Source organism: Ictalurus punctatus, chromosome 1 (assembly GCF_001660625.3).
Source record: "Ictalurus punctatus breed USDA103 chromosome 1, Coco_2.0, whole genome shotgun sequence".
Lineage (NCBI taxonomy): Eukaryota > Metazoa > Chordata > Actinopteri > Siluriformes > Ictaluridae > Ictalurus > Ictalurus punctatus.
This window is the reverse complement of record NC_030416.2, coordinates 10156321-10171128: the sequence shown is the minus strand read 5'-3', so window position 1 is coordinate 10171128 and position 14808 is coordinate 10156321. Positions and strand designations below refer to the sequence as shown.

Here is a 14808-nt window from a genome sequence, read left to right as displayed (position 1 = left end):
CTGCAGCAGGTCTATGGCATGTTCACGCAGGTGAGCAGGAACACTAGGCATCTTTCTTCTGGTGTTTTTCAGAGTCAGTACAAAAGTCTCTTTAGTGTCCTAATTTACTGTAACTGTGACCTTAATCGCCTACCGCCTGTAAACTGTTCGTGTCTTACGTGCTGTTCCACAGGTGCATGTATAATTGTTTACGGTTCATTGAGCAAGCATGAAAAGCAATGTTTAAACCCTTTCTGATAAAGATCTGCCAAGCTTATGTGGATTTTACAAAATTATCGTTAAAAATCAGTCTCCTGAAAAAAGGGATGTTTTTTTGCTGAGTATATATTAGATAGTCATGCGCCTCAGCAACACTGTGCTCATCGTTCAATGTAAAACGGTGAGTCTATGGAACATCCCGTACCAGGTGCACGATAAGAGAAACTAGGAAAGAACAACGTTCCTGTGATATGAGTAGTGGAAGAGACAAGAAAAAGGTCACCGTGTTCTCGAGAGAGAGAGAACTCACATAAACTCATGAGCTAAAGTAAGACAGCGTGCAGTATTAGATGTGTTTATCCGTTGATGTACCCGAGTGCTTTATCAAAAACGTCCTCATGCTAGAACAAATAGGTCAGAGTCTGAATGTAGTATCAAACTAAAACCCTGCTAGAAAACACACAAATCAAGTGTTTGTCCCCGCCCCCCCCCCGCCCCTCACGTTGCCTCGTCCAACCCAAAAGCTGATCGAGCACTTTTGACTTCATCACTACAAACACTTCAGTCCAAAGTCTCCCCATACCAGTGTCGCAATCTTTATTTACAGAAGACCTCCAATTCTGTCAAATCGCTTTATTTTTAGAAGATAAGGTACAAAAGAACACATTCAGAAGTATACACAACATTTTTTTCATTTTTCTAAAAAAAAAAAAAAAAAGAAAAAAAAATCAGAGTTTTCAGAGTGCTATTTCATTTATGACTTTTTAATGGCAGGGTGAATCAGTTTACACTGATGGCATCCATCTCACAGATGCGTTTGTAGATGTGGTCACAAGGCACGTCAAACCAGGATTTAGAGTGAGAATTCAGCACGGCACAATCCTCGCCATGAAGCCCTCCGGACTGGTGATTATTAGGCTCTCCGTCCCATTCATTCCAGTACCTGGAAGACGCGACAGTGAGCTCAGGGCACAACGAAAAAAACGTCTCTCTCTCTTCAATACTGTTTTTTAACCACGTTTTTATTCAGTGTGTCATAGGAGCTTGGGAGGAGGATGTAATGGCGAGTGGGTGTCATTTTTCAGTCACAATGAGCTTGATCTTGGCAGCAAAGTACACTGAAATGAATCCTTTGTTATTTGGCAACCAGAGTTGCAGCTGTAGAAGATTTATCCATTTTGGCAGTAATATGATTAAGGTTAAAATGATCAAGAATGTGTTTCTGAGATACCGTGTGAACTTAATCTGATCATCTAAACTGTGTTTGAGAACAGTATGACTCAAGGCATGTTTGGTATCGCTTTTATCCATATTTCATGGTGAACGATGTGGTCATTTCATAAAGGTTTTCATATAGGTTTGGGAAACAGCCTTTGCAATATACGGACCCATTCTCAGGAATTCAATCAGCATACACTTCCTTAGGGTGAGCTAATCAGCTGGGGGTCCATCCTGCCATAAAGCACTCATTCCCATTTGGTATCTCGGTCACGATACATTTCAAAGCGGCTCAGAGGTATAAGAGGATATACTTGGGAGAACCCAAGGTGGGCTTGTAACATAGGGTTGGCTCGTAACATCAGAAGTGCTTTTTTGCCATCAGGACTTTTTTTTTGGCCATTAATGCTATCACATCACACATCCTATATCAGATGTGGGTCAAATTTTCTGCAAGTTCTATTCGTCTCTATTCTATGTATATCTTCTTTTGTCGTTTTGTTTAATACCTTCATTTGTTATTGCTATCTTGAAATATTCTTCCGTAAGAAAGTATGGCGCATTAAAAGTGCACGACCGTATTTATACGGTTATTAGAAATAGTTTCCTACGCTAAAGTTGTCGTATGTTAGATATGTTAAAACCGACCTCTGACACGTTCATGTAAAAGGCTAATAATTGCGAGTTTAAATGAAACCTCTGACAAGTAAATAGGAAAGGTCGAGGCTTGCATGTCGGTGTTTATCATAAGCGAAATAAAAGCCTCTGACGTAGGAACGTCACTTTAATGAAAGTTTAGCATGAAACTCTTTGAGACTAAATATAATCAGAATAGCGAGTTATTAGCCCTACACAGTCAAGACACTAATCAACAAACCCAAGTCAAGATACATGTAAGCAACTCTCACAACTAAGGCTACCTCCACGTTAATCCTAATCGATCTGAAAACTGGATTTTCATGTAAAAACGTAGAAATAAAGTCTAAATGATCTCACCCTCACATCCAAGCCAAGTCCAAAAGGTCCCAGGTTGGGGAAGAGGCCTCTATCATAGTTGAAGTAACATTATTTAAAGCTACGCAACAGTTAGTTCCAGTCCACTCATTTGATTGGGCGAGTGGCTTTCCAAGAGTGCGTATATTTAATATAACCACACTGGGACGTTTCAGTGTGTGTATCACCCCGCTCGTCTGTGTTTACCACTTAAAATTCCACTCCTAGCAACGGCCCCACGGAAACCGTTACTAGAGTAGAGTTAGCGACATCACCCACAGACATGGCGAATTATATCATTTTTACTGAACCCTTGACTTAAAATATGAATGACGGAAATGAAGACGGGATGCCAGTGTCACCGGATGCACCTCTAACAGGAATGTACAAATCATTGCGCGCTAGCTCGCCAGCTAGCCGATGGGCTATCATTGTGTGTGGCTCTCCGGGATCTATTTCCACGCGTGGAGCAAAGACATACGAATTATTTGGCACATATTTTGTCCGAAATATCAGTTATAAAACTGTTGTGTAAAAGCAGCTGAATCACGCCCGTGCTGATGTTCATTATAACCACACGTTCATGCTTGTGTGGTATTGTTGGTGAAAAATTCTCACGTGTAATTTGCCTGATCATTTGCTCCCTAATGTAATAACGTTTTCTAGAGAATAGTCATAATAACAATAATTAATACGTAGCAACTGGTATATATATATATATATATATAAATAACTATTTTAATGTTCATGTCTGATCCAGGGTGTATTCCTGTATTGCGTTAACTTATCCTGGGCCAACTTGTGACCAGGAAGATGATATAGCTTCACTAATATCACGAATATTTTCCATTTCCTGTACCGCTTATCCTACGCTGGGGCACGGGGACGCCTGGCGCTTATCCCAGGGAACTTGGGGCACAAGATTCGGACACCCTGGACGGGGTGTCAACCCATCGCAGGGCACAATCACATACACATTCACACGCTCATTGGGCAATTTGGAAATGCCAGTCAACCTACAACGCATGTTTTTTGCCTGGGGGAGGATCATGCATTTTCGCACACACCGGGTGCAGGCAGGATTTAAACCCCCCTACCTCGGAGGTCCAAGGCAAATGTGCTAACCACTAAACCACTGTGCTGCCCACATCACAAACATTAATCAGCATGATATGTTTGTTCCACCTCCTACTGCCTGTATATATAAGAGGAATGCTTGCTGCTTCAGATCGGTTCCTGAGGCCTACAGTCATACTAACTCCTTGGGTCATCTAACAAACATCACTCAAGATAATGAAGTATTGGAAAAACCATTACAAAGGAGAGTTCCCTAAGGGGAAATGGTGAGCCGAGGTCAATGAGGGTGACAAAACACCATTGATATACTGCATGTAATAAACTCCCCTTTACTGCATTGATCCGGTGTTCCTTCGTTTTAAAGTAGTGGCTGAGTCAAATGAATCGTTTTTGCCTTTATGCATCATGAATGTTTGTATTGTTTATGCTTGCGTAGTCTTACGTTGTATTGACTAGTGTGTTGTCCACCCATTTCCACACGCCTTCATCTTCAATATCTGACAGGCCGATCCAGAAATAGTAGTCATACCCACTCAAACTGCGGGCTATTTTCTCCAGAACGAGCTGAATAAACAGACATAAAATGATGTATGCATGAATGTACATAAACTGTTAGCAACTACACACCCTGAATACAACTTACATGTTGCTCATGCGTGTGAAGTATTGTTAGTTGGCTGTCCATAGACGCACAGCTCTCCTTGCTCCTGACCCAGTCTAGTTTGTCATTGCTGAAGAAGTAGCACTTCTCCTCTACACGTCTCCAGCCATCAGGACACGGCATGCACTGCTTCACTGGAAGAGACGGTAAGCGAAAGCCAAGCAAAATAACACTTGTGAAATAGATGAACTAACATTTACGCAACGCAAGCCTGATCATCTTTATTCGCGACCAGACTAAACACTAATATGTCTGCATACGGAGAATAATCTGCATTAGTGAAGGAACTTTTCCATGTCGGAGAGCCTAAGACCTAGAACGTAATTCTGCAGATCCTCAGATAAGAACAAAACCAAATGAGAGCAAATAATCGACTAGTAAAGAACAAAACAAAAAAAACAAACAAACAAACATGTCGTCTAGTCGACACGAATGGGAACACAGCACACTTCCAGATGCTAAGTGAAGGAACATTTCCTCTCTGCTGCATTAATGTGCCTCAGTTGGATATTTTGAATGGTACAGCACATGCTTGTGCGTTGCTCACCCTCTGTCGAACAGGTCTTTCCAAGAATGGTGTAATCAGAGCAGAGGCGGGAGAAGCACTCCTGCAGGGACGACAGTTTCAGAGACAGAATGCTTGCTTCAGAGAGAGGCCTTTCTGTGGTCACCATGCTGGGGGGGCTGCTGGGTTTCCTTTTAAGCACTGTAAAATGTGTGTGTGGGTTGTCAGAGAAAGAGAGATATAAATAAATATAATATAACATAATATAATATGAACTTGATGCCAGTTTGTGTACTGTTATATTTAGTCATGATCGATTAATGTAAGTGTAATAATACATGAACTAACTTACTTAGTTTGCATGACTTATGGCGTATCAGAGTGGAAGTTTGTTATGAATATGAACTAGTGTAATAATTTGTACTATTTAAGGGAACCTTAATGCAAAGTGTTATCTTACGAGCAGCAAATCAGCATTGAGCAGAAGTACGTGTGTTACTTACAGAAAACGGTCAGTGCTATGTTACCACAAAACGAAACGAGCAGTGTGACGATCAGGAAAATCACCATCCGTCTGCTCATACACGCCGCTCTTTTAACAAAACCAGCTGCAACATAAAGATATCAGCACGAGGCAGGGTCATTCTTGTGGAAACACACATGATTCACGTCAAGGGTTGAATCATGACTGCGTCTGGTCATGCTCTGAATCATGAACATACTGCTCTCTTACACACACACACACACACACACACACACACACACACACACACACACGTGTGTTACCTTTTCCGTTGTGTGCTGTGTGGAGTATTGGGTTGTTTCCACTGGCTGTGTGGATATCCTCTGTGAACTCCTGTAGGTTGCTGTAGTTCTCCTCCATGATTAAATACCTCGTTCTCTGAAGTCCTTAAACACGATCGGAGTATAAATGCAATCGTATAATCCTTTACGGTCACTGCGTCCTCATTTTAGCAGGGTTTTGATTCAAATAGCAAATCCCTTCAAATCGCAGCTTTAAATAAGAAAATGCTTTGAGAAGGCTGGGCTTCTCGATGCCTTTCCGGTTCCTTTTGCTCCCCCCTCAAGATGTCCTGCCAGTATTTATGCACCTAGTCACGTTTTCCATGTGGGAGCCATGAACAGACGCATCCATAAGGCCTGTGAACTTTCACTCAGAGAGCGGGAGGAGAAAGTGGTGTGCAAGAGGAGGGCAGGAACTAGCGGGAAAAAGGCAAGGACAGAAAACACGGATTGCGCAATCCCACAAAGAATGAAATGTCCTTCCAGAAAAGTGGGAATTTCACAATTTTTGCTTTCAGTGATATAATTAGTCGTTTTGTTATGACATAATATACCAAGGTCATCGATGTCAGTTTGTTTATTTGTGTTCATTTATCGGTTGCAGTTCATAAAGACCTTGACTGAGTGTTGAACTGGGTGAAAACAATGAAAACTTGAATGAAAAAAAAAATCTCTCAAGGTTTAAAACAAACAAACCACGCCCCTTCATTAATCATCAGTTGGTGCGTCTGTACAGATTCTTTACACAAATAAATCCATCCATGTAGAGTCAGCAAGCAAGGGGATGGGGTCTGGGTTTACCTAATATTGTGTAAACACAGAAAGTCCAGTTTAAACCATGACTCAGAGCATGGAAGGGGATATGAAACGTAGTCATCTAGATCAAGCCAGTCAGGCTTAACATGACAATGCAGTTTTAATGATCAGCCCTGATTTGTTCCTACATGTTCCTGTACATGGAATGAAAACATCATGTCCACAAAAGACCAGCCTGTAACCGAAAAAAACAAACAAAACAAAACAAGAACTGCTATGTCTTAAACATAGAAAAACACAGTTTACACTAAAGTATCACCCCACATACATAGATTGTAATGGGGAATAAATATTTGCCTGAAACAACCGGTTAGAGCTGCACACTAGATAGAGACAAATATTTATAACGTATCGTTTAGGTATGTCATACTTATTACATTCTTGTATAAACCTTGTATAAAAGTCCCAGCGGCTGGTGGGCTTTTGGCAAATATCCAAAAAGGGAAAAGTGGGAAAAGATTCAAAAAAGAATCTAGCATCTTGAAGGAAAAGTCAACACGTAAACAAATTTCTGAACACAAGTTTTTATTGGCGAACAATTTAACAACGTAGATGTTCAACGATAGCCTTAAAACAGAAACCATGTTAAGCTAATAATGAACAAACTAATAACTGGTCAAAACAAGAAAGACATAAAAAGGAAGCAGGGGTAACTGATGACGTGACGGCGGAGTTAGAACAGAAGAGAACCGAGACTATACAGACAGATTATTATGTTTAAAAGTGCGGTTTTCGACACTGATCTTATTTCCTTCGACGCAGATATCTACATACAAAGACCGAGAAGATTTTGTCGTCAAGAGTAAAAACCTAAATAAAGTTCATGTGAAGAAAAGTACCCATGTCATGTTAATTAATAGGCTAGATATGCGCACCATGTTTAAGATAATATTTCTGTTTCTTTTACACTGGTTAAGAAATGGTCCTATCGAGCATATAACACGGTTAGACGAATACACTGTTACAAAAAAAAAGAAAGTGTGTAAGTGTAAGTAAGGACGCTTAACCTTCTTAACGAGTTCTCCTTGGAGCCCTTTCCCTTATGAACACTGTTTTACATAGAATCTTAAAGGTTCCCCAGATGAACAACAGAAGAACTCTTAAGGGTTCCCATTAAAAGTCTTATTTCCTAAGAGCATAAACATATAGTAAAAACAAGCTTCTATATACCTTATTATTCGGAGTCATTTCTAACTGTCGACGACGCGCATCTCGAGTGATTTTTAATCGGAAAACATCGCATACATATGAAGTTTTCTCTTAGTAGTTATTAACATCCATGAGGCAGACCCCCAATGCTCATCAATATGGATTAGCTTGCTAATAACCACCACAAGGAAAGGGCAATCATTTTGCATTTCAATACAAGGCAGATGTCTTCTTTGCAATCAGATTTCCGTTTGTTCCCGTTTTGTTTGTTTCAAGCCTAAGCAGAAATACGATGAGTCGTTCTTAATGGTTACAGAAATACTTGTTACAGCATTCACCTAAAACCTGAGAATATTAACCTCAGTAGACAATTTAAGATACAGATATTTAAGAAATCTAATAGGTTTGAGATCAGTGAGCATTCTAGGTTGGTATCATGGAGTGTGGGCAGAATTAGACCCCGTACGAACACACTGTGATCGGGTCGTTGTTTTCTCCATCCAGGTAAACTCCTGGGAAAAGACTAATAGAGCAGGGCAGGTCAGATTTGTAGCTGGTTACAAAAATCTGAGTCATGATGTCAGCATCGTAGAAGGAGACCTGTTTTCTGTCACAGTCCAGATAGAGCCCTATTTTACTGGGCTTTCGCTTGACCTCGATGGGAACTTCTTTTCCATTGTAGCTGAAGGTATATCCTTTGCCATTTATAAGGTGGAGATATACATCTTTTGAATCTTTTGTTTTTACTGATTGCTTTCTGGATTGTTTTTCCACCTCTGTCTTAACCCCTATACTCCAGTCTAACTTGTTCCCAACTTCTATCTCCCAGTAGTGCTGGCCAGACTGGAAGGTCTGTTCAGAGACGACACCTGGATTGTACTCCTTGTAAATACTGGATTGTCTGTCTGCCTGCCGTACACTTGATTTTCCTGGTGACACCTTCAGGTAAGAGTCTCCACTTTCAGTTATGCTGAGAATCCCTGGAACTGGAGTACGATGTAGATGCGTTACTAATAGAAATGAATAACGGACTAAAAGTGCCAGGTTAAACATGATAAAAATGGCCGACAATGAATGAAAGCTATAGCAGCTGCCGATTTCATTCTTCACTGATTTAAATGACTGATTTAAACACTGATTTAAATGATCTACGCTGTCTGAAGTTCACAGATGTGAATACTTTACCTGGCTTGACGGCTCCCAACATGGCTTTCCATACAAAGAACTGGAGGTGAGTCTCATAAGGGCCAAAGAAGAAGGAGTGTAGGATGACATTAAGACCTTTTATGCGTGACTCATACCTTCAATATCAGGAGCAGAATTAGTAAATTCATTTAGAAATAAATATGTCAGATTCATTCTTTAATTAATTAAGTAAAAAAAAATATATTACTTGATATCTGGATTGAACATGTTGTTCTTTATCTTCATTCTTTCTGTTACAGGAAATCCTTTTTCATTCCACCACTGTAAAGGGAGATAAATCACAGTAATACATTTCCCTACAATAAAATAAGGTATGATTATGAAATGACCTAAAACTATATTATAACGTAAACATGCCACATTGTGTAATTCATTGTGGATATAATGTGTCTGGAGTTACCTGTAAAAATAAGTCAGGTTGATTAATATCCAATGCGGATTGAAAAATACACTCTAACTCTTTTCCATCCATCAGTCTTTCGCTGATGGTGGAGTTGTTTTTGCACATGGCTGTGACAGCCTTGTTTGCGTTAGTCTCCAACTGCTTTTTTATTTCCTCCTCTTTCTTCTTCAGGAAGCGGTGCATCTCCTCGAACTGGGCAGATATCTGGGCTGATAGATCGTTGGACCTCATCTGTAGTGGGTAAAGAGGTATTTTGTGGTTGACCTAAGTATTTGTGAACTAGTATAGCAGTACAGTGTCTTGCATTCTGTAAGTATTCACCCCACTTGAATTTTCCCACATTTTTTATGCTGCAACATTGAACTGAACTGGACTAAAATGGACTGAAATGGATTTTTACCATTTGATTTACGCAAGGTGTCTAAGATTTGATTGTGCAAAAATATTTTAAAATTGAGACAAAAGGTTAATTAGACATTTGATGAATGCATAGCTTTGTCCCAGACCTGTTTTGATTCATGCTGCTGCTGTTTGTTTTGGTATGTTCGATAATGCAGTGGTTTTCAAAGTGGGGGCCACCAGGGGGCGCCCGGGGGGCCTCAGCAATTTGGCGTGAAAAATAAATAAATACATGATTCTCTCTCTCAGACAACCACACACACACACACACACACACACACACACACACACACACACACACACACACACACACACACACACACAATCACTTCCTAATGTAATGGAATGTAAAGATGAAAGAGGTTATTATTAATTTTTTTAAAAAGGGGGGGATATATTCAGAAGTCTGTATTTTTAATGTGTTTTAAAGACATCTTGCAAAAGGGGGAGCCTCGGTCAAATGTTAATGCCATTTGGGGGGCCTCGCCCTGGAAAAGTTTGGGAACCCCTGCTCTAATGGATTCTGAGGGAGTCCAGATGCAGGTGTATTTCTATCGAGATCCTGGGACACTTTAATTGCCCACAGGTACATACTACTCAACTAAGTATGTGACTTCTGATGGCAAGTTTCACAGCAATAAAGTGGATACTTATCCAATCCAATCACAATTTCGCAAACTATATTGATCCCCACCCCCACCACATTCAATATTAAGTGCTATTATACTCTATACATAGAGTATAATTCCAATTAAGTCCATTTCACTTCCATTTTTTTCTACAAAATGTGTACTAATGAATACGGATGCAAGACACATGTGTGTTTTAGAAACAGTAGGTTTGAAGATATATGTATTCTAGCATAAGATTTGCATTTACAGAAAATTCAAAAGAATTCAATGTTGACTGTTTACATCGAAGAGATAATTCTTTAAATATCCAAAAAAAAGTATTTACCTGGGTCATAGTGACCTCAGTTGCCTGTTTCTGGGTCATGTCATTCAGCTGCCTGTTCTCTTTGATGAGGAAGCCCAAAGCACCCTTTAGTGTCCCCTAAACAACCAAACAGTGGTGAAAAGATATGATGGGGAAATGTGGATTTTTTTTTCTACAGTTAAGCAGTACTTTATATGAAAGATGATATATTTCAGGGATAGAACTGAAACAGAAAAAGTGTTTGTTTGAAAGCTGTCCGGAATTCATGCGGCCAAAACTATTCCAGCTGCACATACGTCCTTATACTTAACTGTTAACGGATATTCTGAATTGTACCATATAAAGCTTCTTCCTAAAAAAAGTTCATTGTACTGCTTCAAACTGTTGGGTGGAATTAAACTCACATGAACAGCAGCTTTTCCTCAGAATCAGATACTTGTTACAATATCATGCAAGCTTACATATTTTGACATTAAACATCATTTCGACGCTTATTGCACCTGCCACGCTTGTTGTTTACCAGACTCTACTATTCTAGATGAAGACATACTGAGGCAGTTATGACATTTTAATGCCTACCTTTCACCAACAACATTGCACTGATTTAAATAGATGTTGTTGTTTTTTTTTAAAAAGCACTCTTTGCCTTTTTATATGTGGTTTTTGCTTTGCTTCGACAGCTGATAAATTATTTAAGTACTTTTTACCAGGACATCCTTTTCCTCAGAAAACTTTATGCACTCTGCTGCACTTACAGTGCAAGTAAAAGAATTCACCACTCCCTGAATTATTCTTGGCATATAATCTATATAACCTGTTAATAATACACTATACGTATATATAGTATGGAAGAAACTATATGTACTGTACATAATACGGTATGTATAATATATTTCTATGGCAGCTGAGAAGCATCACATGGGCATAAGATTCATGTTATGTTCATTGTTATTGCTCTAGAAAGAGATGCAAATTACATGCAGGTATAAGTCGACTTACAGGCATGACCTCTGGAGCAAAGAGAATATGATAAGGTTGTTAAGCAGTACTTTTAAATCCCATGTCTTGTGGGTTTACGTGAATATTTACCTTAGTTATCTGAGCAGCCTCCGTTACAGGTTTAAATTGGTGGCCTCGGTGCTTCTCTCCGTCTCGGCACACTACACACAGGAGTTTCTGGTCTGTTTCGCAGAAGAGCTTCAGCTTCTCGTCGTGATCGGCGCACACCAGCATGTCACTCAGGGCTTGTGGTGCTTGTGTGGGTGAGGTGCCCGTCTGGGCTTGTTGTGTTGTAAGATGCTGTCTCACGGCACCCGTCATGTTTCTCAGGAGTCGGCTGGCACGCAGATCTCTCTCGGTGTAAGACCTGCGACACTCGGGGCAGCAGCTCTGGCCTTTGTTCCCGTTCATGTGGCCGATGATGCACTGGTGGCAGAAAGAGTGCTCGCACGGCAGCATCACCGGATCGGTGAAATCACTCAAACACATCGAGCACTTGATCTGCAAGGACAGCTGTGAAGCCATTTTAAACGGTGTACAGTGTCGCTCAAAATGAAGTTCCTTTCTCAGAGCTTGTTTAAACCTTTCGCTTTCGATTTAACTTGTTATTGTACCTCCGTCATACCTGCCTGGCTTGGCTCGAAAAGACGTCCAACCGGTCCTGTAGCCTACGCATATGACGTAGATAGCACGCTTCTAAACATCTACAACAGACTCGATGAGAATTTATATATCTCTCCTGAAATATTCTCTGGTCTTTATGTTTTGTTTCATAACAACTCGTTGGTTACTAAGGATGTCACTTTGGACAAGATTTTCCTCAAATGTACAATCCATCCATCTTCTATACCGCTTTATCCTTTTCAGGGTCACGGGGAAACCTGGAGTCTATCCCAGGGAGCATCGGGTACAAGGCGGGGTACACTCTGGACAGGGTTCCAATCCATCGCAGGGCACAATCACATACACACTCACACACCCATTCATACACTACAGACACTTTAGACACGCCAATCAGCCTACCATGCATGTCTTTGGACTGGGGGAGGAAACCCCCGCAGCACGGGGAGAACATGCAAACTCCGCACACACTCAATGGGAATCGAACCCCCGACCCTGGAGGTGTGAGTCTCAAAGTTATCTAAGACACACTGACATTTGAAAGGTTTTGTGTTTATATCCTCAGACGGTGGAACAATAAGCAGCACTGGCATAAAATCGAGCTAAACCAGTATAACAGGTTTTAACAAATTCTAGGTTGACGTACAGATATGTCAAGAAGTCAAAGCTAATATATAATATATAAAATAAAATATGTGGGGTGTCTGCCGTAGAAGTCCAAGCACATTAATTATATTATGCATAAATATCGAGAAGAAACAGTGTGTAATAGACAGTAAATATTGACTAGGATATTTAATGTGAGCCATTCTTGGAAAGAAGGAATCCAGACTCCAGCCAGCAGTTTTGGAGATTTCCCAGCTCTAACAGACATACTAGAAGTTATCATTTACATTTACAGCATTTGCCCGACACCCTTGTCCTATCAATACTGTAAATATATCCTGATACTTGTTCACTAGGTCATGGTCTAAGAATACTATCAGTCTAAAAACCTCTGTCGGGGAGGTAATATGGTATGAAAAGCACACACACACCACACACACACACACACACACACATATATAAAAGAAAATAGAAAATATGTATAAGAAATCTTTAGATAATAGTTGGAAAATCTCATTATCGAGGACTAAAATTCTGGGAGATTTTACCATTTTAAACGGGAAATTACACCACTGTAGTGCATTATTTATATTAGGACATCACTCTGAACTCTCAAGGTCATGTTTTAAGAAGAAATATTTTTTGAATCAGCAAAAATATTTTTAAGCTGTTTTCCATAACTGTGCTTCATGCAATAAAATTTCAGAAATAATTAAATAAATCCTGGTCCCAAAGACGTCAGTTGGTTAGATGTTTAAGATTCATAGGCATACATATTGTCTTACTGTCATTACAAAATGCACTATCAGTGAAACACTAGAGGTGCTTTATTATAGAAAGCAAATCAGTGCTGAATGTCCATCACTATTCACTACAAAAAATATCTGAGAAAAAAAAACACATACTAAAAGGTCTTCATAGAGCAGCTTCATCAAATCATAATCATAATCATCTTCCTCCAAGTGGATTTACCTTATATTGTGCATGTGTATGGTTCATGAAGACCTCACAGCTCCAAGATCCCTGATTCGATCCTGAGCTCAGGATACTGTTGATGTGTCGGAGTAGGATTCCTCCGGGTTCTCTGGTTTCCTCCCACCACCCATAGACCTACTGGTTGATGGATTGGATCTCCCCTGGTCACTGAACATTGTTGGAGGTGGGACTTCATTTACATTGGATGGGAGGTGGAGGTCACTGTGGGGTCAAAGAAACTCTGGACATGATAAAACAAAACAGTGAAAGATCATACAGTGCTGTGAAAAAGTATTTGCCCCATCCTGATTTCTTCTGTTTTTGTGTATATCTCATACTAAATAGTTTTAGATCTTGAAACTAAATACAGCATAAAACAAAGGCAACCCGAGTAAACACACACTACAGTTTTTATTTATTTGTTTGTTTTATTGAATAAAAAAAAATCATCCAACACCTATCACCAGTGTGAAAAACTAATTGCCCCCTGTGACGAGGAGGATGGAGAAGCCAGATTGTGAGGATGCACACCTGGCACTGATTTGGCTAATCAGTGGGGGAGAGAGAGAGAGAGAGATAAAGGGTCTGCTGGAAGCTCCAGTGTAACAAACTTTAAAGAAGGACGAGGAGGAGGTGGGAACCGGCTGAACATAAACATAAAGTTTAATAATAAACCAAACTCAAACAGAACAGAAAGCACACAAACATAACACGAAGTGCACGTGCGTCTCTCTCTCAAGCCACGTGAAGTTGGCGTATCACAGACAAATCACAACCTTGACCTTTGTAATTATCTTCATTCATGTGATGAGCCTGTTGGACAGGAATTGTGGGAAACGTAGTTTGTTTGTGCTGATGTTTGAATGAATGTGGGCAGAGTTGACTACCCAAACTCCTGAATTTATACAAATGGGTGATTTAAAAAAAAATATATATATATATATATATTAATCCATACTAATTGTACAAGACCAGAATTTCAGAGTGCTGATTAAATACATTCATGGTATTTGGCAGACGCCCTTATCCAGAGCGACTTACATTTATCTCATTCATACATATGAGCAATTGAGGGTTAAGGGCCTTGCTCAAGGGCCCAACAATGGCAGCTTAGCAGTGCTGGGGTTTGAACTCACAATCTTCTGAGCAGTAGACCAATGCCTTAACCACTGAGATACCACTTCCCTAGAAATACCCAGGTGGCATGTTGGCACAGTGGATACTATACACTATACTAAGAGT

At 40.0% G+C, this 14808-nt stretch overlaps 2 protein-coding genes across 2 annotated transcripts; both read right to left on the bottom strand.

Moving 5' to 3' along the window:
* Positions 1-816: 816 nt before the first annotated feature.
* On the bottom strand, positions 817-5824 carry cldc1 (C-type lectin domain containing 1). The gene is made up of 6 exons (XM_017469189.2): positions 5439-5824; positions 5156-5260; positions 4695-4853; positions 4130-4281; positions 3929-4050; positions 817-1141 (listed from the first exon to the last, which is right to left on the bottom strand). The coding sequence occupies exons 1-6, from the start codon at positions 5533-5535 to the stop codon at positions 979-981; spliced, it is 798 nt and encodes a 265-aa protein (XP_017324678.1). The 5' UTR covers positions 5536-5824; the 3' UTR covers positions 817-978.
* Positions 5825-6780: 956 nt separating this feature from the next.
* On the bottom strand, positions 6781-13698 carry trim108 (tripartite motif containing 108). Its single transcript, XM_047155101.2, has 7 exons — positions 13564-13698; positions 11455-11877; positions 10387-10482; positions 9028-9261; positions 8815-8888; positions 8607-8722; positions 6781-8407 (listed from the first exon to the last, which is right to left on the bottom strand). The coding sequence occupies exons 1-7, from the start codon at positions 13588-13590 to the stop codon at positions 7875-7877; spliced, it is 1503 nt and encodes a 500-aa protein (XP_047011057.1). The 5' UTR covers positions 13591-13698; the 3' UTR covers positions 6781-7874.
* Between the last annotated feature and the right edge of the window lie 1110 nt (positions 13699-14808).

Bases quoted from the DNA above. Each gene is read 5' to 3' on its own strand.
- cldc1 (XM_017469189.2), bottom strand. From the start codon at position 5,535: ATGGAGGAGAACTACAGCAACCTACAGGAGTTCACAGAGGATATCCAC. The intron at 4,854-5,155 runs GTAAGTAACACA...CACATTTTACAG, and splicing joins CATAGCACTGACCGTTTTCT to TGCTTAAAAGGAAACCCAGC. The intron at 1,142-3,928 runs GTAAGACTACGC...CGCGTCTTCCAG, and splicing joins AACACACTAGTCAATACAAC to GTACTGGAATGAATGGGACG.
- trim108 (XM_047155101.2), bottom strand. From the start codon at position 13,590: ATGAACCATACACATGCACAATATAAG. The intron at 10,483-11,454 runs GTAAATATTCAC...TTGGTTGTTTAG, and splicing joins AGGCTGCTCAGATAACTAAG to GGGACACTAAAGGGTGCTTT. The intron at 8,889-9,027 runs GTAACTCCAGAC...CTCCCTTTACAG, and splicing joins AACCTGACTTATTTTTACAG to TGGTGGAATGAAAAAGGATT.